At 36.4% G+C, this 22,691-nt stretch overlaps 1 protein-coding gene across 3 annotated transcripts in view; it reads right to left on the bottom strand.

Moving 5' to 3' along the window:
- Positions 1–281: 281 nt before the first annotated feature.
- LOC121313215 (probable C-mannosyltransferase DPY19L4) overlaps positions 282–22,691 on the bottom strand; it is a 37,156-nt gene continuing 14,746 nt past the window's right edge. Inside the window, exons 12-20 of one of the 3 annotated variants that reach the window (XM_041245539.1) lie at positions 22,397–22,467; positions 16,357–16,515; positions 14,872–14,991; positions 11,158–11,278; positions 9,211–9,267; positions 7,108–7,190; positions 5,824–5,956; positions 4,679–4,837; positions 282–2,264 (exon numbers count right to left, since the gene is read on the bottom strand). In XM_041245539.1, the coding sequence (XP_041101473.1) occupies positions 2,100–2,264; positions 4,679–4,837; positions 5,824–5,956; positions 7,108–7,190; positions 9,211–9,267; positions 11,158–11,278; positions 14,872–14,991; positions 16,357–16,515; positions 22,397–22,467 (1,068 nt within the window). In that variant the 3' untranslated portion in view covers positions 282–2,099. The remainder of the gene's footprint in view (positions 2,265–4,678; positions 4,838–5,823; positions 5,957–7,107; positions 7,191–9,210; positions 9,268–11,157; positions 11,279–14,871; positions 14,992–16,356; positions 16,516–22,396; positions 22,468–22,691) is intronic. The other 2 variants (XM_041245540.1, XM_041245541.1) reach the window with 2 other exon arrangements.

The raw sequence follows: 22,691 nt of genomic DNA, 5'->3' as shown, positions 1-22,691 counted from the left end.
TGGATTAAAAAAAAAATTATAGATACTGCAAGAGGTTTTAAAAAAGGCGTTTTTTAAATCCTATTGCTTAGTGTACCTTGCATGTTAATGTATTATTTTGTGTTGTTATATATATATATATATATATATATATATATATATATATATATATATATATACACACACACACTTTTTGGGGCTCACGTACTGCATCACCCTCCCCTCCCATGCATGACATAGTGTTGTGTAGGTGCCCGCGAAAAATTTATGCTGGGTTTCAGCTTCTTTACAGTGTGAATGAGAAGTGGACTTGTACTGTAAAAACCTCTTAAATAAAAACTACCTACTATGGAGTAATGAAGCAACTCCATGTAGTGCTGCACAGCAACGCAGATGGTGAGAGAGGGCTCTCCATCACGAGGAAAAACAGGACTGAGGCTTGCAGCAAAATTAGCAATGTGGTGCTAATGGGACTATTGGCAACCAAAGTGAGCGTGCGGTCTCACTGCTCTAGTTTCGGGCGGAAGTCCAGTGAGGGCTTGCTAAAGAAGGCTAAGTCTGCCTCACACCATGCTCTAAAGGGCAAACAGTCAAAAAGGTTTGAATATATCATAATTAAATTACTCCATGTCAAAGAATTCTTATAGAGTATTATGCTTTTTATTGTCAGATGCTGTAGTATGCCACTGAGCTGCTTTTGTATTTTCAAAAGCTGGCATTAATTGTGCACGGTTATTAAAAACCTGAAATTAATGTTGAAAATGTTACCTTCAGCTAAAAAGTTGGGGTGGGGAGATCGTTCAAACCGGGGCGTTGACTCGGCAGAATCCAGTGTGTGTATGTATATATACTGTGTGTATATGTGCTACTATCTCACAATACACATGCACTGCATGTAACAAAACTGTACCAAACTCAACATTAGTGCTGCACAGAACGATTAGTCAGATAAGCTCTTCACTGGTAAGGGTCATAGGTGTCGACTGGGCCAATATACCATTCAAAGTGGCACAACTGAAGAAACAGCTGCTTGGAGTTGTGTGAATTGCTGTTCTCCACAGTCTAAGAAAAGCAGCAATCATCACAAATCCAAGCAGCTTTCTTCACTTGGCCAATTATCCCAATCAACACCAATGACTCTCACCTGTGGAGAGCATGCAAATAAATCGAATAATTGGTTTCTGCAGCTCTACTTAACAAATACATTTTAAAGAACACCTTCATTTTACTACAACAGTATTTTGTACATTGAATCTAGAGATTCATTAATGCAACTGATTATTTTTCAATGACAACGAATACAGGTAACTTAAACCTCAACTTTTACTATGACAGAATTAAAACCGTATGTGTGTGTTTGAAAGAGGGTTGTTCAGTAATATTAAAATTGTATGTGTGTGTTTGTGTGTGGTTGAAAGAGGGTTGTTCAGTAATATTGAATCTTTTCTGTTGTGAACCAGTAGGGCAACTATTAAAAAAACCATGTCACATGAATAGGACAGGCTGACCCAGCTTTCTCAAGTAGAATGTCAAACTGTAAAATGCAGCACATCTTTCATCTTTGCATCATTCTTTTATCTTTTTCAAAGCTGGAACCTAAAGGACCAACCTGATTGATCTGATATACTTTGACTTGAGGGCAAAGTGACAGCACTGTTGAAAGTGGCTGGCAGTTCAGCCTGCTGGATCTCAAGAATCTAAGTAATGATGGTAGTCAGTGTCCTCATAGTACAAGCTGGCTTAAGCAGCACTATCCATTCACTAGACCTGATTGCAAGACTTGCTGCTGAGCTTCAGAAATCTATTGAAATATATATCGCCTTGAAAAAAATTAGCTACATGTCAGTGAAAGTGTGCTTGATAGTGGTGTTTTATTGTCTGACTAATCCTTTGTCTTGGGGCTTCAGCCAAGTACTACATCTAGGTTGGCTATTCATTAAAATGAAAAATAAACCCTTTTATTTTATTTTTTTTACACCACCTACAGCATGTATGCTTGACAGACTACACAAATACAGGGTTGACAAGACATTTCTAACATTTAAAAAAAAAAAAAAGATCTCAATAAAAAACAAATATAGGCAGCACCAACTGGTAGATAGATAAGGCCTCAGTCCCCCTTAGTACTGGAAAGAGATGACAGTGTTGACTTTGTACACGTGATAGGATCGGTTCCAGAAGACTCTGGTGAAGTAGTTAACGTAAGGCGACAAGTTCAATTTGATTTCATGGCAGAATCTTCCATGCTTTGAGAAGGCATATATGTCACCTTGATCATACACCACCTGTAAATAAGAAGTTGTTAAATAAAAATAAATAAAATAATATCACAATTATATTTTTAGCTTAATGAAAATGGATGCCACTGTAAAACAGCCAGCTTGTGGTAATAAATACATATCAAACTCTAGCCACCCCAGCAGAGGGGGAAGTCTTCTCTCCCACATTGCTTTTTGAGCAGACTCTGTCCTCCCAACATTATTCCGTACCATATTTGCTATGAATACCAACATAGCAAAGCCCTAACAAGTCAACTCTTTCAGGGGCCTGTTACTCAGAAATCAAGAGTTTTAGGAAAGCAGTGGGAAGCCCTATAACCAAAAAGAGATTGAGCTCACACTTAAATTGTTTACTGGCTAAAATAAGGTGCAAAGATCTCAAACAGCGCACAACAAAATAACTTATTTTTCAAGCCAGTAAATCAAATATCACTTTACAATATGGCCCATGGTAAAATGCACCTACAAAATATAACTTGTCCTACTCCGGGGGTGTTAAACACAATATCATAACATAGTATGTAAGTCTTCCAATAAATGAACTAATCTAATTAAAACAGCAGTACAATACATGTTTACAATACAGACAGCTGATAAGCACCCGCTCCAGCAGCTGGCAATTAGAATTTAACAGAGAAGTTGCCTCAAATGTATTCAACAGGATTTCTTTCAACGCGTGTTATATGAACCATGCAGAACTGTGCTACCCCATTACATTACTAAATTAAAAAGGGTCAAAAATCCAGCGCTACAATCAGGTCTCTTTTATAAGGGGGTACCACAGCTATTAACCCTAGAAATGCCGTTGACCAATTTCCACATCCCACTTCCTCTCTGAGGAAAATAAAAATCTTAGTTCTAGCAGCATTGAGTATTCAAACTGAAATCAACAGAGAATAGCTGCCATATTGGGGTAGGTAGCTTTGATTGGAAACTTTAGAACTGATGCATGATGCCAGGGTTAAAACTAGCATAGTTCCTACGGAAAGGCTTTTCAATTATACAATTGAGTTTGTGCAACCCTGATTCAAGCCTTCCACAAACCTTTTGAAATAGTAGCTGTGCTGAAGAAAGGAGTTTCCATAAAAATACTAACTATATGTTAAGGGGGTGTTCATTTGCTTTTATATGTCTGCTATGTCTTTCCATCTGCAATTTCTCTCTGTATCTTTCTTTTTCTTTTTCTATTTTCTTTTTCAATTTAAGACCTGTGTACCCAAGCCTCCCCAGTATGCTCTAAAGAAGACACTAACAGTGTCGAAACAGCAACACTGTTGTACAGACATTAACACCTGTCTCTTTTTTTATCTGGACTAATTCATTAAATATACACTGCAAGGTTACCATATGTGCTCTCACAAATTTTTGCGTTCCAGTGGGAGTCCATTCAGCGAAGTCGCCGAGGGCAAGCGGTCTTTTTTTATTGTAATTTATATATTGTTATATTTTGTTTAATTTCTGCAAGTCGCTTTTGATAAAAGCATCTGCTAAATAATAATAATAATAATAATAATAATAATAATAATAATAATGTTGCAAACTGCAAATATAAATACATACATTTATCTGAATAACACCAGTCCAAAAATATAGCACTGCTTTGTAACCTTCACGATTTGCTCTATGGCATTATTCATTCAAACATCCAGATATAAATTGACATATCTCAAATATGACCCTGTATTTTTTGATTGAACACTAAATCTACATTTTCATCCATCACTTCTGACAAGGTTGAAACTGCAGACATGAAAATATCTCAACAGCTTCACCAGTAAGTAACCTTTGTTGCTGTAGAACACACCAAGGAAAACACTGAGGATGATTTCAAAGTATGTTTAGCTAAACCGCATAGCTCTCACTCTTATGACTACTTACCTGCTGCACTTTTCTAACAAAACGGAAAAGTATCTGTGTTCCATGTTATCACTTAAAAAGGTTTACTACAGTAGTAGCATTGCAAAGTGTAATGGAGCTTAGTGAAAGCACAGTAAAGCATAGGTGAGCATTATAAAGAACAGCAAGGTATATGTAAAGCATATTAACAAACATGGCAAATCAGAGTACAGTATGGTAAATGAATGGTAAAACTGCAAAAATACCATGCAAAAATACCTTGGTAAACTTCTATAAGGGATGTGAAGAACTAAACTGTAGGTTATGAGCTTAAAAAACCTGTTAGATTACATAAACTTCTAAGAGGAGTTCAAAGAAATGACCTTGCCAGTTAAGACTACTAAGAAAACCAATTCACATGTACCCTTTTCAATTATTCATGCTATGGCCTTGATTTTGGTTGTCCGCCACACATTTTAATGCCAAGGGCTCTAATCTGAATGCTGGAAGGCTGAGAGGCAGGCTTTTACTGCATTTGTTTATACCGTTTATTATTTTTTTCCCCACAGCAGGCTGTTACTCACATGTCCATTAGCGACATCCAGCAAGTCCTTTACTCGGCAACCTCTTGATGGACCCATCTCACTGCAGACAGCCTCCTCTATAATCACATAATTAGCTTTGTATGACGTGAGGATCTTATAAATATCCTCTGCGGACTTCATTGCATAGACCTGGTAAATCTGCAAAAATGATGGGGGAAAAAAGCCTTTTAAATAGAAACTGCTAGGTGGTCACTTAGTATGGACATATGCACTTCTGAATATTTAGAACAAAGACTTTAAGGTTTTAAGAACCGAGTAGTTAACCATTTTAATAAATCATGAGCTGTCTTCCATTTCAAAGAGAAACTAACATATTCAGTATGGTTCAGTTATTATAAATATTTAACAATACATTGTACACTATAAAGAAATATGTACTAGGTGATTAAAAAGGAGTACTTGAGAACAAAAACATCTGAGGGGCTTAACAAAGAGAATGGCAAATCTGATGAACTGATATCTGATACTGCATCGGCAGCAGTATTGTAAAATTAGTGACAAGAAAAGGTTTATATTTCTTGTAAGTTACACATGATCGAACGACACTAAGAGAATCACTGAATATAGCTGTGTTTCTACACTATTTCATCTGCTGCATGAAAATAAACATGATCAACTGATAATGTGTTATACCACCTTAAAAACAACACTTGCAAACCTTTTACAAAAAGTCAAGATTTATTTTAGATAAACTGATGAAGGCACAAGCCTTATGGAGTAACATGTATTTCATTATGGGAGACAATGCTCTATCAATTATATATTGGTATGCTGAAGAAACGTGCTTGCAGTGTTCTATTGGTCAAGGAACATAATACAATGTGAGGATGTCTCCCCCTGCTGGGTATTAATCAGGAATGAGGCGGTATTGACTTTGCAATAATTCCAGAATTCCAGAGACCACACAGACTGATGCCTGCTGCAAAGTGTAAAATACCAGGAGATGTCGATGTAAAAATCAGCCAGACTTTTAAAAATCGCTCCTGCTCTGATTCACACAATAAATAGGACTGTGATTTAGGCAGTGCTATAAAATTGCATGTAAAAATTGAAAAGCAACATCACATAATTTGCTAATGGGATGAAAGAACGTGCAGGTTCATTTCCACTGGGAGCTTTCTTACATTTTCATTCCTTTTCAAAAGGTCAGCATCATTGTAAAGAGGTAAACTGGTCACTGTCCACCCTGAACAGAGTTTTACTACACTCATCATCTGGGGGCTCCCTGCAAACACAGCAGCCACAGGAACCTGTCTTCTGCAAACATAGAAAAAGGGGGTAAGTCCAACCAGCCTGTTGTTCACACTTACGTTTTTCTACATGGATTTTTTTTAATATATAGTTTAGACAAGTCGCTAAGCCATCATTTGTGTATAGAGGAAGGGCTGGAGATGTTAGTGACCATTAAGAAATGTTAAAATAGGGGGACATCCCTTGAGAAAATAAGGCTCCCCTTTGAACAATAACTGAAAGTATAGCTCCCACAGGTCATCATTTATACAATTTGTGGTACAACAGTGCAAATTAAGCCTGACAACACATGAAAGCAGTCTGTATCATACATTTCCAAGGGTAGTACAAAAAAAAAAGGACCAATACAAAATGGCTAAAGTTGGCTTTTTATTTTTATTTTTATTTTTTTTGCCAATTTTACCAAGCCTGTAAAGGTTTTAACTGTTTAAAACAATACACAAAAATCCTGATCAGTATATTTTACAAAACATTCAACTAAAATTGTACTGCTTCAGAGACTTTCACGATTTTACAAAAACAGAATTTTGAGGCACCGTAAAACTGAAAATGAATGCTGTGTGTGACAATAAATTTCAAATTTCAAATACAAAAGGCTATGGAATATGAATACCAAATCAAGTATAGTTTTTCATCGAAAAGGTTTAAAAGGCAGTTTTACACGGAAGGTTTAAATCTATTAAACATACTGTCGATTTCTAGACCAAAATTTTACCCTTGCATTAGTGTATGAATACGCACTTCCCTTGAGTTCCGAGTGAGACAATGTTTGAATACAGCACAGTGCATCGTAGGGGTTTCTGCTACTCTAGCATTTGAAATTGGATTATTCCAGTTAAAAGATCAGCTATTCACAACTGCTATGACCTGGGGGAAGTCATTTAACCTACTTTTACCTCACTGCCACTCATATGTTTCAAGATGTGATATGAGGCAAACATGGGCAAATACCTTCATATAATAAATGGTTAAGAAATGCTGGCGAGTTTTAAAGAGCCTTTTAGGAGCAAAGACACATCTGGTAACAATTTACCTTTATGTAGGGTAAGCACCTTTTCTGTTTTCATGACCTAATAGCTTCAGTAAACTACATATTTAAACATTCTTCATGTAAGAAACAAGACAGCTCTCTTATGAAAAAGGAGTTGGCTGCTTACTTTATCCAGCTCACCAGTTCCACCGTGTCTGGATCATAGAACTCTTGGAGCTCCGACAGCTCGTTTATTAATCTGGGAAAATACTGAGAGCAGAGGGGAAAACAGCACCTATATCAGCGTTTGAGGAAGATTCATTTTAATGTTTTTTTTAATAATTCTGCTAGCATAAAACACAGGAACAGACAGCCTTTAATAACAATGCTATACAAATCCCATCTCATCTTATAAACCTTTGCCGTCCTGTTCTTTATGGTACTGAACCCTTAATTCAGCTGAAAATTATTTAAACTATTCCACACCCACCCCACCCAATGAACACTGACTGTATTATTCAGTTGTGATCATGAAGACATAGTAAGTAACCCAACATTGTATCATACTGTTGCACCCCTCCCAGTGGAAAACACTGTGCAAAGAAGGAGATTTTTCAACTGTTGTGACCACAGAGCTATCAGCAGCTGTCAGACAACAGAAGGATTAGACACTGTCCTTGTTCATGTTCTAGTTAGAGTACAATTTATTGTACATTAACTATTACTGAGAATTTTCCAGTGTTGGCTTTATGAATCATTTTTATGTACAGATTCTTGGAAAGTAATACTGACTTAGTCCAATGCAATTGGACAATGCAATTCTGTTAAACAATTAACAATTGTTTGAAATTCATGAACTGAGGGACTGCATTTGTTTGCACTCTTGAGCTATGCAAGATGTGATTCAACGCATACGGCAACATACGAATCCTATAACCAATAACTATCAGTGCTGAGGAAGAGAATGACATCCAGCACTCAATTGGAAAAAAATAACCAGTAACTGACAGAAAACCTACAATGCATATCTATACATAACAATCGCCTTGCAGTATTTGCAAGTTTGCATTCAAGGGTTTATTCAGTTTGAAATACAATTGGTTCTGTCAGCTGCATTGGAATGGAAAAGCTGCCACTTCCACTATTGGTATTTCTGGAAACATTAATTTGAATTCACACTGAGTTTGTCAAGCTTTGGTCTGTGAAAAGCAAATCCAATGAGCAAACAAATGCTAAAATGGAGTACATAGCAAGTACCCTTTATAAACGCTGTGTTGAGAAACCCATTTATTTATTTAAAAAAAAAAATATATATATATATATATATATATATATATATATATATATATATATATATATATATATATATACATACATACATACACACACACACACACACACACACACACACACACACACACACACACACAGAGATGGGTCATTTCCAACTTGAAGAGCAACTGCACTTACAAAACAAAAACATAAATGACTGAAGAAAAAACATCATCTGAAACAGTCCAACCTTCACTTAAATACATCCTTATATATAACATAAAGCATATTTATTATATAGATCAGTGTGGCCGGGCATATTGTAAGTAATGTAAATACAGACTATATGTTATGGGTTTAAAACCCATCTCTGAACAGTAAATCTTTTCAACTGCTTATCCAATGTGTTGTTTGAAATGGTGGCCTAACCTAAATGGAGGGGTGTGAAGTGTGGTCTGGTTAAATTGGTTGACTGATTACCTGGTCACATGTATAAAAGCACAGTCCAGGGGAGAGTTGGGTAGAAAAGCACAGCTGCTTGGGTGTTTTTTACAGCACTAAGCTGGGCAGCGTCATTCTGTTTGTAATTAGTAAAACCTAAGTGTGAGTGATTTTTTTCATGTTAATAAAGTGCTGATTGTTTTTTTTTTTTTCATGATTTCATGGGATGTTATATGTGCGGAATATAAAGACTGCAATAAAAAGAAGACAAATGTAAAGAAAACCGCCAATGTAGGTAAAAGACAAACTGAAGACCCTCCAAACTCAGTATTTTGTCAGGGAATGAAACAGATGATTTTCCAAAAGTGTTTCTACGTTGACATCTTTTCAAAATGATTCCAATTACTACAGAAACTGCTGAAACATTTTACTGCAAACAGTCAGCACTTTTAGCAACAGCAACTCAGTTGTCAATTTTTTGTTGTCAACTAGAATTGACAATAAAAAAACGCTTGTGTATCTCTGGCATAGGAATAACAATGATATAATGATTACTGACTATAAAAAAACACTTTACCTCTCTCCATAAACTGAATCCTATTATTGTAGGAACAGCAGTGCTTAATATAAGAGCCTGTTAGAAGATATAGATAGGGAACAAATGAGATTCATTAGGAACACACTGTTAACTGTTTATTTTGAAAATTATTTCTTTGCCTATTATTAAAACCAAACACCACTCTTTACAGTTTTCAGAACATGTATAAAATATAATTGCATAGCATCAACATTTGGGGGTTAAATGAATTATTAGCAAAACCTAAACTGAGAAAGCAAGCATTTCATTGACATGTATCCCCTGCTATAGCTCTAAATTAAAAAACAGCCATATGCAACATGAGCAAAGTTAATTCTTATGACCTATATTCACTGTATGTTAATATAAAAATGTATGTTTGACATACAGACATGAAGGATGCATCCACATAATCTCAATTTTTTGATATATGTATAAATGTGCATGTTACAAACAGACACAAATTCTCCACATACGCAGAGATTGTGATTGTGTAACTTGTGTAAAAGAATATCCTTGCCAAGTTTTGTGAAAGCTGACCAGCAGTTCTACAGATATATGCAACATGCATACGTACTGCCTGCCTTCACTATTATATCGCCTGTTTGGGATATGCATCTTCGACTGGGGGTAATAATGGTCTCTTGACACTTAAAACAGTCATTTGACCCTTAAACCTGACTGACAATTAACTAAAAGTCTTTAACACCTTGTTAAGAATTACATTTTCTTGGGTTGCTCAATTTCACCTGGGCAATAACCAACAACTACTACAAACATATTGCAACAACAGCTAGCACACAGGATGTTGCAAATTTTGATTTTACATCAAACCAATTTCTTTGACATAGATTTCATGCTCAAAATCAAGTGCTTAAAATCTAAAATTGGTTTGCATAATAACAAATAGATCAAATTAACGGAGGACATTTCTTCTCCACAGCACTTCATTTTATTTGGTAATGTTACCAAAAACAAGTCTGTTCTCTCTCTACGATCCACTCCACGTTTTCGCATCTGAAACATGCCCTGAGAAATGTTTTATGCCATTGAGAAACGTCTCATTTAGCGAAACCCCTTTATCATATTCATATTTATATTTAACATGCAAGAATACCATGGTTACCAACATTCTAATTGAAATAAAGTTTGGTCACAGCTATTCCTAAACACAAAGATCCGACACAAATTTAAAAAAATACCTCAAATAAACCTTAGAATACGCACCATATAAAAGTGTATTACACAGACTTTTAAGCCCCTCTCCTGCTTCAGCACAGCTGGACTCAAAAGTCACTGGAAGGCAAGGCAGACGGGCCCGCTTCGTCCTGCCGCTTAGACTTCAGGGTATTGTGCACAATATTCATTAAGTGTTTTCCCCTTGCGGCCCATTTTCAAATGAAACTAGTAACTGTCACCATATACCTATAGCAAAAGCTTACCTACACCTTAATCTGCAAATTTCAAAGTAGGCGCTTTGAATGTCAAGCACTGTAGCTGGCAAATGAAAGTGCAGTCAGTGCAGGTCTTGATGACTGACAGTCATTTAAACAAATGAGAGCACTCTAGCGCTGCTTCGGTCAACAAAATCTGTCAGAACAGGATGAAACGACTGACAGTGAAACTACAGTAGCCTACTAAGGTACCACTGAGATGACTGACAGCAACCCCTAGCCATTCAGAGTGGAACAGAGATGGGACAGACAGCAAGTATAAAAACTACATAAACTAGAGATGATTTCAAAATTATTATTTTTGGTAAGAAAATAAAAAATAGTGAGTTTTACTAACGTTTATCCTATGTAAATTTATTTCAGTTGAACTCGTATTTTTTGGGCATTCGACGTTTAACAAGCTTTAGCAATTAAAATCGAAAAGTCGCATGCCTATGCATAAATCACTGGGCCACAGGACACAACAAAATGTCACACCGTCATGGTTACTCACCAGCACGGCTGGGTGAACAGATTTCAGTCTCAGCCACTTAAAGACAGTCATCCACAGCTCTGGAGAGCAGACTCCAAATGCTGCAAACATGCAGACGTAGGGAATCCACAGGTGCTTCAGGCTGACAAAAAATAAAAGCATTGCAAGGAAAGTTACTATTGAAAACACAGGCTTTACACTGTAAATATGAGTATGTCAACAAGAAAGTAGGGTTTTTAGCGATACAAGACAGTTCACATCACAAATACAAGCTGAACAGAAAATGACGATATCACGATATTATCACTACAAATGATCATCCTGATCAGATACTGATTTTATTTTCTTTGAGATAATTTTAAAGAAAGGAACAGTTGTATTAATGTCAATAATAACAATTTCAAATAACACATTCAATATATATATATATATATATATATATATATATATATATATATATATATATATATATATATATATATATTTCACAGAATTCAATTATTGTAACTTCCAAAAGTAGTACAATAGCACACGTCAAGATAGTAGACGGACTATAATAATAAATGCACTTTGATTTCAGTGAATGGTGGTGAATTAAGAAAGAAAGAGGAGAACACTGCCTGCAATCAGGAGTTAAACTCAGTTATGCTGACTACAGATAAAAATATAGATACTGAATGCTTTACTGGAAAGAAGGATCCCTATTATATAGTATTGTATTGAATTAAATTCTCACCATTTAGATAGGTTAAAGCAAAAGAATATTTGCATTAATGTTCATGACATCTAAATCATAAAACATTTGTTTTCATATTTCAGTAAAATATTACCTCACTAAAGCCGGGTTAGACAACAGAACTAGCCCTGCACCCACTTTATGTAATACTGTTACATAAAAACCTCTGAGCCACTACTCTGGGGTCTGGTCTTTTAAAATAACATTTTATTTTCTTACAAGATAAAACGCAGCTTTGTATGCACTTAATCAACGATATATACATACTTTTAACTGTGTAAGTGTATGGGACCGCTTTCTATTAGTTATCTAACACAACCCTCAGTGTGTAGCAAATAGATTAAGAAAAAAAAAAAACACATAAATGTGTAAAACCTCACAGAACTAGCTGTCATCACTATGGTAAAAATGATCACTTTTTATACACTCACCTCTCTTATATTACTATAAAACTTTTTAATTTTAAAAATGGAAAAGTGTGACTTGAAAAAATGTTCTTTAGTCAGAAACGCAGTGTCTGGTAAAACTGCAGCACTCTTATTGCTGAGAATTACAGAACTGTATTTTTATTCTTATCATGCATAAATCCAATTGTTCAGAAACTGGATTCATGTTATGTAACAGTGTGCTTATTTATACCAAACCCGTTTCCCTTTTTATCTTTTTGTTCCACAGAAATATGTTCCACAAAGAAATACACAGAAAATAAGCCTAGGGCTTTCTGGTGGGAAATCAAACTTGCTACACAGGTAACTGCTCTTAATTACATCTAGGCTACGTGCATGTTTTTAAAATGTACTTTTGTGTAACGAGGATTAAATGCATGAAAAGCGTTACTATTAAAACAGCCAGAGACCACAGATACAGTCAATGTGGTCTCGGAGTTGGTTATATTAAGTTTGGGGGAGGGGGGCATTAACATAAATCGCTGGTATCACAGCTGTCCCTTGGGTGAAACCACACTCATCACTCCTGTTCCTTTTAGACTCAACCGTAAGCCTTTCACACTGTTTAACTAACAAGTAAGGACGGTTTCCTATATGATGCTTCATATCTGACTTACTGACCTTATCCTGTAATACCGCTGGAACTGATTTGACCAATTTTTAATCATGATATAACAGTATAACTGGTGTATCGCTGCAACCCTACATTAAATAATGAAAAATGAATATGGAAGATCTGGTGGTTCATCTAACTTTCTTTCTGCACCAGTACTTTATGGGTTAAAACAGCCTGTTCTTTTCTGTACAATTTCCTCAGCGCACATTAATCTGAAACATTCATCAGAGATTAATTAACCACTGCAACAGCCAAACTGAGCTTAGCAGGTGTTAGCACAGTCCTATGCAACTATTCTTTGTTGATATTGCACATAGGGTATTATCATTTTTGCCCAGAATCCAGTAAAAAAAAAAAAAAAAAAAAAAAAGAAGCATTCCAAAATATATCGGCTCAACACATAAAATTAAAAAACAAAAATCCACTCACTGATTCAGTCACATTGAACATAAGAACATAAGAAAGTTTATAAACGAGAGGAGGTATTTCAGCTCATCTTGCTTGCTTGGTTGTTAGTAGCTCATTGATCCCAGAATCTCATTAAGCAGCTTCTTGAAGGATCCCAGGGTGTCAGCCTCAACAACAGTACAGGGGAGTTGGTTCCAGACCCTCACAATTCTGTGTAAAAAAGTGCCTCCTATTTTCTGTTCTGAATGCCCCCTTATCTAATCTCCATTTGTGACCCCTAGTCCTTGTTTCTTTTTTAAGGTTGAAAAAGTCCATTGGGTCAATATTGTCAATACCTTTTAGAAATTTGAATGCTTGAATCAGATCACCACGTAGTCTTCTTTGTTCAAGACTGAATAGATTCAATTCTTTAAGCCTGTCTGCATATGACATGCCTTTTAAACTTGGAATAATTCTGGTTGCTCTTCTTTGCACTATTTCTAGAGCTGCAATATCCTTTTTGTAGTGATGACCAGAACTGAACACAATATTCTAGATGAGGTCTTACTAATGCATTGTATAGTTTTAACATTACTTCCCTTGATTTAAATTCAACACATTTCACTATATATCCAAACATCTTCTTGTCCTTTTCTCCCCACATTGTCTAGATGAAAACATTTCTGAGTCGACAAACTCATAGGTCTTTTTCATAGATTCCTTCTTCAATTTCATTATCTCCCATATTTATAATGCACATTTGTATTGCCTGCGTGCAGTACTTTTACACTTTTCTCTATTAAATGTCATTTTCCATGTGTCTGCCCAGTTCTGAATGCTGTCTAGATCACTTTGAAAGACCTTTGCTGCTGCAGCAGTGTTTGCCACTCCTCCTATTTTTGTGTCGTCTGCAAATGTAACAAGTTTGCTTACTGTACCAGAATCTAAGTCATTAATGTAGATTAGGAAGAGCAGAGGACCTAGTACTGATCTCTGTGGTACTCCACAGGTTTCTCCCCTAATCAGTACTTTCTGTTTTCTACATGTTAACCACTCCCTAATTCATGTGCATAAATTTCCTTGAATCCCACTGTGTTCAGTTTGAGAATTAATCTTTAATGTGGGACTTTGTCAAAAGCTTTCTCGAAATCTAAATAAACCATGTCATATGCTTTGCCATTATCCATTGTCGATGCTGCATCCTCAAAAAAATCAAGCAGGTTAGTTAGACAAAATCTCCCTTTCCTAAAACCATACTGACTGTCTCCCAGAATACTGTTGCCATATAGATAATTTTCCATTTTCAAAAGGTAATCCTCATCATGAAAGGTAATTTGGCAAGATGACTGAAGCAGCTGCATGCAAATGTATCATACAGTATTGCATGTAAATACAAATGAAGACCTAAAATTATATGCATATAAGACAACCACCTTTAATGACAAAATCTTGTACTGTTCTGAAATTCACTCATAAGGATCGAGTTCTGAAAAAAATGAAACAAAATAAAAACTTCAATGGGCTTCTGCTCCGTGGCAGGTTGTGCCTACCCCTCAAACACCATTGCTAATGAGCCGAAGAAGATTGTGTGGAATACATGATAGATGACTTCAGGCTGCTGTCCTATCCACCCATCTTCCAGCCTGGGGTTTGTTACCAATGGTTCACCGCTGGAAGAAATAATAATTCATAGTTTTAGAGTGTGAAGACTAATATTGAAAGAAATAAAAACACAGTTTGAAGAACCTTTGAAGGCCAAAAAAAGTGTTTCACAGAAGGGCTTATTTAAAATTCTTAGACTGTCAACCATAAAGAAACAGATTTAATTACATTTTTAATTTCTTTTTTTTTTTTGTTCAGCTTGTCTTTGGGAATTCAGCCTTTTCTGAACTGATTCAGAAAGACAACTTTTAATTACCTTATTTTAAAAGGTTGCCTTTAACATCATTCTACAAAGTTAAAATTAAGTAACTTTTCCTGAGAGAATGTTTATTTTATTTAAGAAACTGGCATGTGCATTAAGGTAAAAACAAAGTTCAAATATTCTGCGACCAGGAGTTTCATTTGTAAGACACTGTCATTTGTATGGAATTAGGGTACAATAAAAATGTACTTCCAGATTTAGCTAATACCAAAATGTGGTTATTTTAATCCTGACTAATTCCCGGGACAGACAGGCATGGCACGCAAGGCATTTTGCTGCCTGTATCGTGCCATGGTGCTGGACAGATCACTGCTAGTCTAGCGGTGCCACTGAGTGGTATCAAATCGAATCCAGAGCGATTTTTTCTGGCTGCCGCATCGTACCATCAGTGGATTAACCAATTACAACCATGTGCTGACAACTTGTGCTTGCCAGGAAAAATCATGAAAGAAACTGTTGTCTACGGAGGTGTCCAAGCACCCTGAAGTGTTTGATCTCTCCCAGATTTCATACAAGAACAGGCAAGTCAATATTTTATACATCTCCTGATAAGCATCCCTCTTGCCTTTTTTATTATTTCTGTAGTTCACTACTGTTTTTATTAAATAATTGGCTGTATAATGACATATTTTCTAATGCTTTAGCAGTAGGCTACTTGCTACTTCTTTGCTAAGCTCAGATCGGTCATTTGATACACCTGCATATAGATGACAAAAAAACAACACTCAAAAACAAACAACAGTTTTTATTTAGTAGATTACATGGGTGTCATTACAGCTATGTCCTAAAGTTTTGCATCACACCCTATAGAATTAATGTTACGTTGGCATATTGAAATTACATATGGCTTTGTTGTTTTCCAAAAATTGAAAAAATGTGACATTTTGAAATCTAACATGAAATACTGTACTGCTATTGTAGTTTTTTAATATCTGCATCCTAATATTCTACTAGGTGATGCAAAACTTTTGGCCATATATGTAGTTCGAGTACATATCCTACAGTGTGGTACTGACAACTAGCGGACTAGCGGTACCAAACCATGAAAATGCCCAGTGGTGCCTGTCTGTCCCTCGCTTAAAGCAGTAAATACATTTAAAAATAAAAATACCTTAGCCTCCGGTATATCATCTGTACTGTTGACACAATACAGACAAGCAATACAAGTATATAGAAAGGCAGCACAGATGCCTGTGTCAGTCTTAAAAATAAATCCTGGCTTGGAACCTGGAAAGCTTCTTGACAAAGCAGCAGGTTTGTGGTGAAGTCTCTGTAGAGGAAAAGAGGAAGAGGTTTACGTTCTGCAGCCCCTGAAAGTCTTGGTATGAGAGGTATGGTGACTGGGGCCACTCTGGCGAACAACTCTGTAACAGATTGCTATTGTTTAAACAAGAAGAATCTTCAAAGTTTGTTTGTATTTTTCTACTGTCTTATTACCACTCATGTTTGCAATCGTTTCTAGTAGTTTATATTGCAGATCCTCAAGTTCTTTTTTTTAATTTTATTTTTAGGTATTTTCTATTTGGAGGTGCTTTGACCTGAGAAGTCCAGAGGCTGCCTTTACCACTAGGGAGTGGTGCACACCTGGAAGGTTGCAATAATGAAACCAGTGCCGTCTTTCTTTCATTCCCAACACCTGCATTGACATGTGGACACTATATATAAAAATGTGAAGAAAAAAAATAGATAGATAAATACATTATAGTGCTAGAAAGTCTACAACCCCCCCCCCCCCCCCCCCCCCCCCCCCCCAAATGTTCACCTTTTGTTGCCTTATTGCCTGGAATTAAAATACATTAAAATTGTGTTGTTTTTTTTTCATTTATCTACACATCTTACCCCACAACTTCCAAATGAAAAAAGGTATAACCAAACACCTTCAAAATCACACACCAAGTGGCCTCCACCAGTGTTAAACTGTAGTGATTCACATGATTTCAGGATAAATTCAGCAGTTCATGTAGGTTCCCTCTGCTGGGTAGTGCATTTCAAAGCAAAGACTCATGAGCACCAAGGCGCTTTCAGAAGAGCTCCAGGAAAAAGTTGTTGAAAGGCACAGATCAGGGAATGGGTATAAAAAAATATCAAAGACCCTGAATATCCCCTGGATCACGGTCAAGATGATTATTAAGAAGTAGAAGGTGTATGGCACCACCAACACCCTGCCTAGATCAAGCCGTCCCTCCAAACTGGATGATCGAACAAGAAGGAGACAGATCAGAGAGGCTACCAAGAGGACAATGACAACTTTGCAAGAGCTACAGGCTTTTATGGCCAAGACTGGTCAAAGTGTGCATGTGACAACAACATCCCAAGCACTCCACAAATCTGGCCTGTAGGGTAGGGTGGCAAGAAGGAAGCCATTACTCAAGAAAGCTCATCTTGAATCCCGTTTGCAGTATGCAAAAAAAAAAAAAAAAAAACCTCAGGAGATTCTATAGCCATGTGGCAAAAAGTTTTGTGGTCTGACAAAAATAAAATGAAACTTTTTGGCCTAAATGCAAAGCGTTATGTTTGGCACAAACCCAACACAGCGCATCACCCAAAGAACACCATCCCTACTGTGAAGCATGGTGGTGGCAGCATCATGTTATGGGGATGTTTCTCATCGGCAGGGACTGGAGCACCTGTCAGGATAGAAGGGAAAATGAATGGAGCAAAGTACAGAGAAGTCCTTGAGGAAAACCTGTTGCCCTCTGCAAGAAAGCTGAAACTGGGACAGAAGTTCACCTTTCAGCATGACAACAACCCAAAGCACACAGCCACAGCTACACTGGAATGGCTAAGGAACTAAAAGGCAAATGTTCGCTCCCCAAGGACCGAGCTTGAACAGTTCTGTAAAGAAGAATGGTCAAATATTGCCCAGTCTATGTGTGTAAAGTTGGTAGAGACCTATCCCAACACACTCACAGCTGTAATTGCTGCCAAAGGTGCTTCCACCAAGTATTAACTCTGGGGGTAGAGACTTATCCAATCATGATCTTTCAGTTTTATATTTTTAATATATAATTTTTTTCTCAATAAAAAACTTTTTTCCCCTTAACAGTGTGGAGTATGGTGTGTAGATAAGTCGAAAAAAAAATCCTCATTTAAATGCATGAAACTCTGAGGCACTGACACAACAAAATGTGAAAAAAGTTTGAGGGGTGTAGACTTTCTATAGGCACTGTGCGAACGCGCACGCACACACACACACACACACGTTTGCAGAAGTATTCACCCCCCTGCAAAGTTTTCACATTTTGTTGGCACCTGAGCGTACTCCATGACGCTTTCAAATTAGACTTTACATGTAGAATCTACACAAACTACTCCACATTGATAAAGTTAAAAAATGCATATAGAATAGAAATAAGTAAGATTTACAGAGAAAAACAGATTAATCTCAGTTGCATAAGTATTCAACCCCTTTGCTACTTCAGCCTAAATCAGCTCAGGTACAAATGATTTTGTTTGAAAGGCCACAAAATTAGTGAAATGTTTTCAGCCTGTGTGTACCCAAAGTGGTTTAACTTGTAGATAATTTCCTTCAGATATATAAATACTTTCAAGCTGCAACTCACATAGTGATCCAACAAAGCAACCATGAAGACCAAGGAGCTTTCGAAACAAGTCAGGGATAAAGTGGTAGAAAGGCACTAAGAAAATCTAAAAATGCACTGATTATCCCTCTCAGCACAGTGAAGTCCATCATTAAGAAGTGGAAGATGCATCATACCACCCAGACACTACCAAGATCAGGTCGCCTTCTCAAATTGAGCAGCTGGGCAAGCAGGAAACTGGTTTGGAATGTCACTCTGCAGCCAACAATGAACTTGAGAGATCTGCAAAGTTCTGTGTCTGAAATGGGAGCCAGTGTTCACACATCAACAATAAGCTGGTCCTTACACAAAGCTGACCTGTATGGACAGGTGGCAAGAAAGAAGCCATTACTCAAAAAGCCTCATCCTAAAGCACGTATGGAGTTTGCAAAAAAGCATGTAGATGATACTACAGACACGAGGAAAAAAGTTTTATGCTCAGACGAGACAAAAATTAAACTTTTCTGTCTAAATTCCAAAGGTTACGTCTTGCACAAGTCCAAAACTGCACATCACTCAGTCAACACCATTCCAACTGTCAAGTATGGTGGTGGCAGCATCATGTTAGGGGGATGTTTCTCTTCAGCAGGGACTGGGAAGCTTGTCAGGATAGAGGGGAGAATGGATGCTGCAAAGTACAGGCGAACCCTTGAAGAAAACCTGTTTGGAGTCAGTCAAGAGGAAATTCACATTTCAACATGACCCGAAGCACAAAGCCAAAGCCACACTGGAGTGGTTGAGCAAGAAGAGAATTCATGTTCTTGAGTGGCCCAGTCAAAGTACTGGCTTGAATCCAATCTAACATTTATGGCGAAACTTGAAGATTGTAGTCCATCGACTATCCCCAGCAAACATCAGAACTGGAGCAAATTTCCTGTGAAGAATGGGCAAAAATTTCACCATCCTACTGTGCAAAGCTAGTAGAGACCAAAAAGATTCAGAGCAGTAATTGCTGCAAAAGGTTCTTCTACCAAGTACTGACTTAAGGGGCTAAATACATATACAACCAGTAGATTTCATTTTGTACCTTTTCTTTGCAAGTTTTGCTGACATTTAAGCTCCCCCTCATATAATAGTGTTCAGTTTAACAACTACAGCGTTCAATAAAAAACCAAGTTTGTTCGAAAAACTGTGCACACATTATTTGTAATTCAACAAAATGTGACATTATTGCTAGGAGGTGAATACTTCTGCAAACCACTGTATAAAAACCAATATATTATATATATATATATATATATATATATATATATATATATATATATATATATATATATATAATATATATATATATATATAAACTTTTTTTTAACATTATATTTAGGGTTTCTGGGTTTTCAGGACCATGAAACAGGTAAACATCAGTTACAACATCTCTCCTACCCGTGTTACACGATATAAACGTCTAAAAATCAGTATACATAAACAACTTGAACAGTAATGTAATATTAACAGTACTAACATCAATAAAACAAAACATTATAGTTGCAGTTTGTGACACTAGTAAATGGCATTTACTCCTCTAAAACCATGCCAGGCCAAATGAAGAAATCATGAAAAATAAATGCTGCAGTGCACAGTCAACTCCGTTGAAATGAACTTTGTACATCAAACTTAAACATACAAACTCCCTTTTCATCTGCAGACATATTTTTTCAAGCTGGCAGCAGAAGTGTGTATGTGTGTGTATATATATATATATATATATATATATATATATATATATATATATATATATATATATATATATATATATATATTATCGTTGTTGTTTGGTCTATGTTTGACTGCACACTTCGGAAGACCTTCATCGCACGCATTTTTTCTCAGCAGGGGATGTTGGGAAATAAAGTTCAAAATGCCCAGCCAAAAAAAAAAAAAAAAAAAAAAAAAAAAAAAATCTGGTCCAAAAGAAATTTAACTAATTAGGCCAACGAATCTGCTTATACATTATTTCGTAATTAATTATATCGATAATAAAGCAGCCCTAATTATTTTATATATATATATATATATATATATATATATATATATATAGCCTATATATATATATCGAGATTAATTTTTAGGTATTGGCTTATACTGTCTAATTTGACGGGTTAAATAGCAAAAGCTAAAAAATGTATATTATACAGAATTAACACTATGAAAAGAAACACTAATAAAAAACTTAGTTTCACACACAAATCAAACATTGTCGATTGTTTCACATGCAAAAACACGCACTTTGAAAGTTCTGCTGACAAACTTGTTATCCTGAATAACCTGAGCTTTCAAGCCAATTGAACGAGAACTATTTTTTCGCTTCTCACTCATTATGAACTGACACTACAACCAGCTGCACTTGGTAGTTACAAATGAATGAATGAACGATCCGTTTCCAGTAAGAGTTCAGTCATGTGTCGAGTCATCCACTAGTCTTTTTGATAGTTTGTATACCTTCAGTACTGGTAATAAGTGTTGAGTTAAAAAGTGGTTTAAAATAAAAAAATTTAGAGGCAGGATGCATATATTTTATACAGAGAAAATTCAGGACAAAAGCTGTCTGTCAAATTAAACGAAGGTGTTGAGTTATCCACCAGTCATATATATATATATATATATATATATATATATATATATTTATAATATATATATATATATATATATAATATATAAATACCAGAGCTAAATCACAGGTTCACCACCGGGAGGCGCTTGTGGCCCGCAGGTGCTTCAGGTAACATCCAGATAGACCTGTGGCCAGCGTACCAGCCTGCCATGACAACACAGAGTTAACAGGCTACACGTGTGGTTAGGTAGGGGATCAATGTTATCCCATTATTAGTTCTCATTAGCCTCAATTGGCCCACACATATAGCCTGTAACACTCCAATTCCTGGATGATCAGCACCCCTTTAAAAGACAGCCTTTGCAGCCAGACAGCTCTGTTTTCCGACCTGAGAGCAGCCTGGGATTACCTACACCCAAACCAGAATGGACTAACAGGGATACAAACGATAAGAAGCTGGTGCTGCTTATGAGCCGCATATTCCCTTTTCTTTGCCGGTGCCATGGGAAATACTTCCCATTGTCTTGGACTAATCAGCGGGACCTGCAGGGCTGGAGCTTGCGAGAGGAGGTCGGCTGCACTTCGGGGTGTCACAACGCGCCATGGTCTAACCCAAGACTAGGGGACTAAAACTACCATCTCTAAAGGACATTCTGGGGTGATTATCGACCTGGTGGAAACCCAGGTGAAACTACTTACTCACCAGCTGGATGTGGTTGACAGTCCAGTTGGTTTACGTTGTCTATTTGTTGTTTTGTTTTATGAATCTTGAACTGTTTATTTTCTTTTTCCATCTTCTTGCAAACAGGACTCTCTTTTCTATTCATGAGCTAGCCTTTTCTTTGGAGTTCAGAACCCTAATAAAACTTTGATTGTGTTGGAAACTACTGTCTGCTTCACCTGTGTGCACCCACACGCTCACAATATATGCACAGTATTAGATTAATTCAGCATTTAGCTGTTGACCTCTAAAAGAACAGTGTTGTATTAAGAGGGTTCAAAAAATATATATAACTTACGTTGTGGTGTTAAATCCAAATTTCACTTCAAGTAATTTGAATAAATGACCACTATCACTCGAGACTATTTTCTAAAAAAAGAAGAAAAAAATGCATTGAATTTTCCAGTTAAAATTAATATAATGTAATACAACTGAAAGGAAATCAAACTTCAGGACGCAATTTTGTAAAGATTCCTTAGAAAGCTTTGTGAAGAATATATGGCTTATAACTAAAAGTGTGAACATTATTCCTTAACTGCCTTTTTTTAACACCTAACCCACCCACAGATACTTCCTACCCAACTCAGTGGTTT

The sequence above is a fragment of the Polyodon spathula genome, chromosome 3 (genome assembly GCF_017654505.1).
Source record: "Polyodon spathula isolate WHYD16114869_AA chromosome 3, ASM1765450v1, whole genome shotgun sequence".
NCBI lineage: Eukaryota > Metazoa > Chordata > Actinopteri > Acipenseriformes > Polyodontidae > Polyodon > Polyodon spathula.
This window is presented reverse-complemented; position numbering and strand designations above follow the sequence as displayed.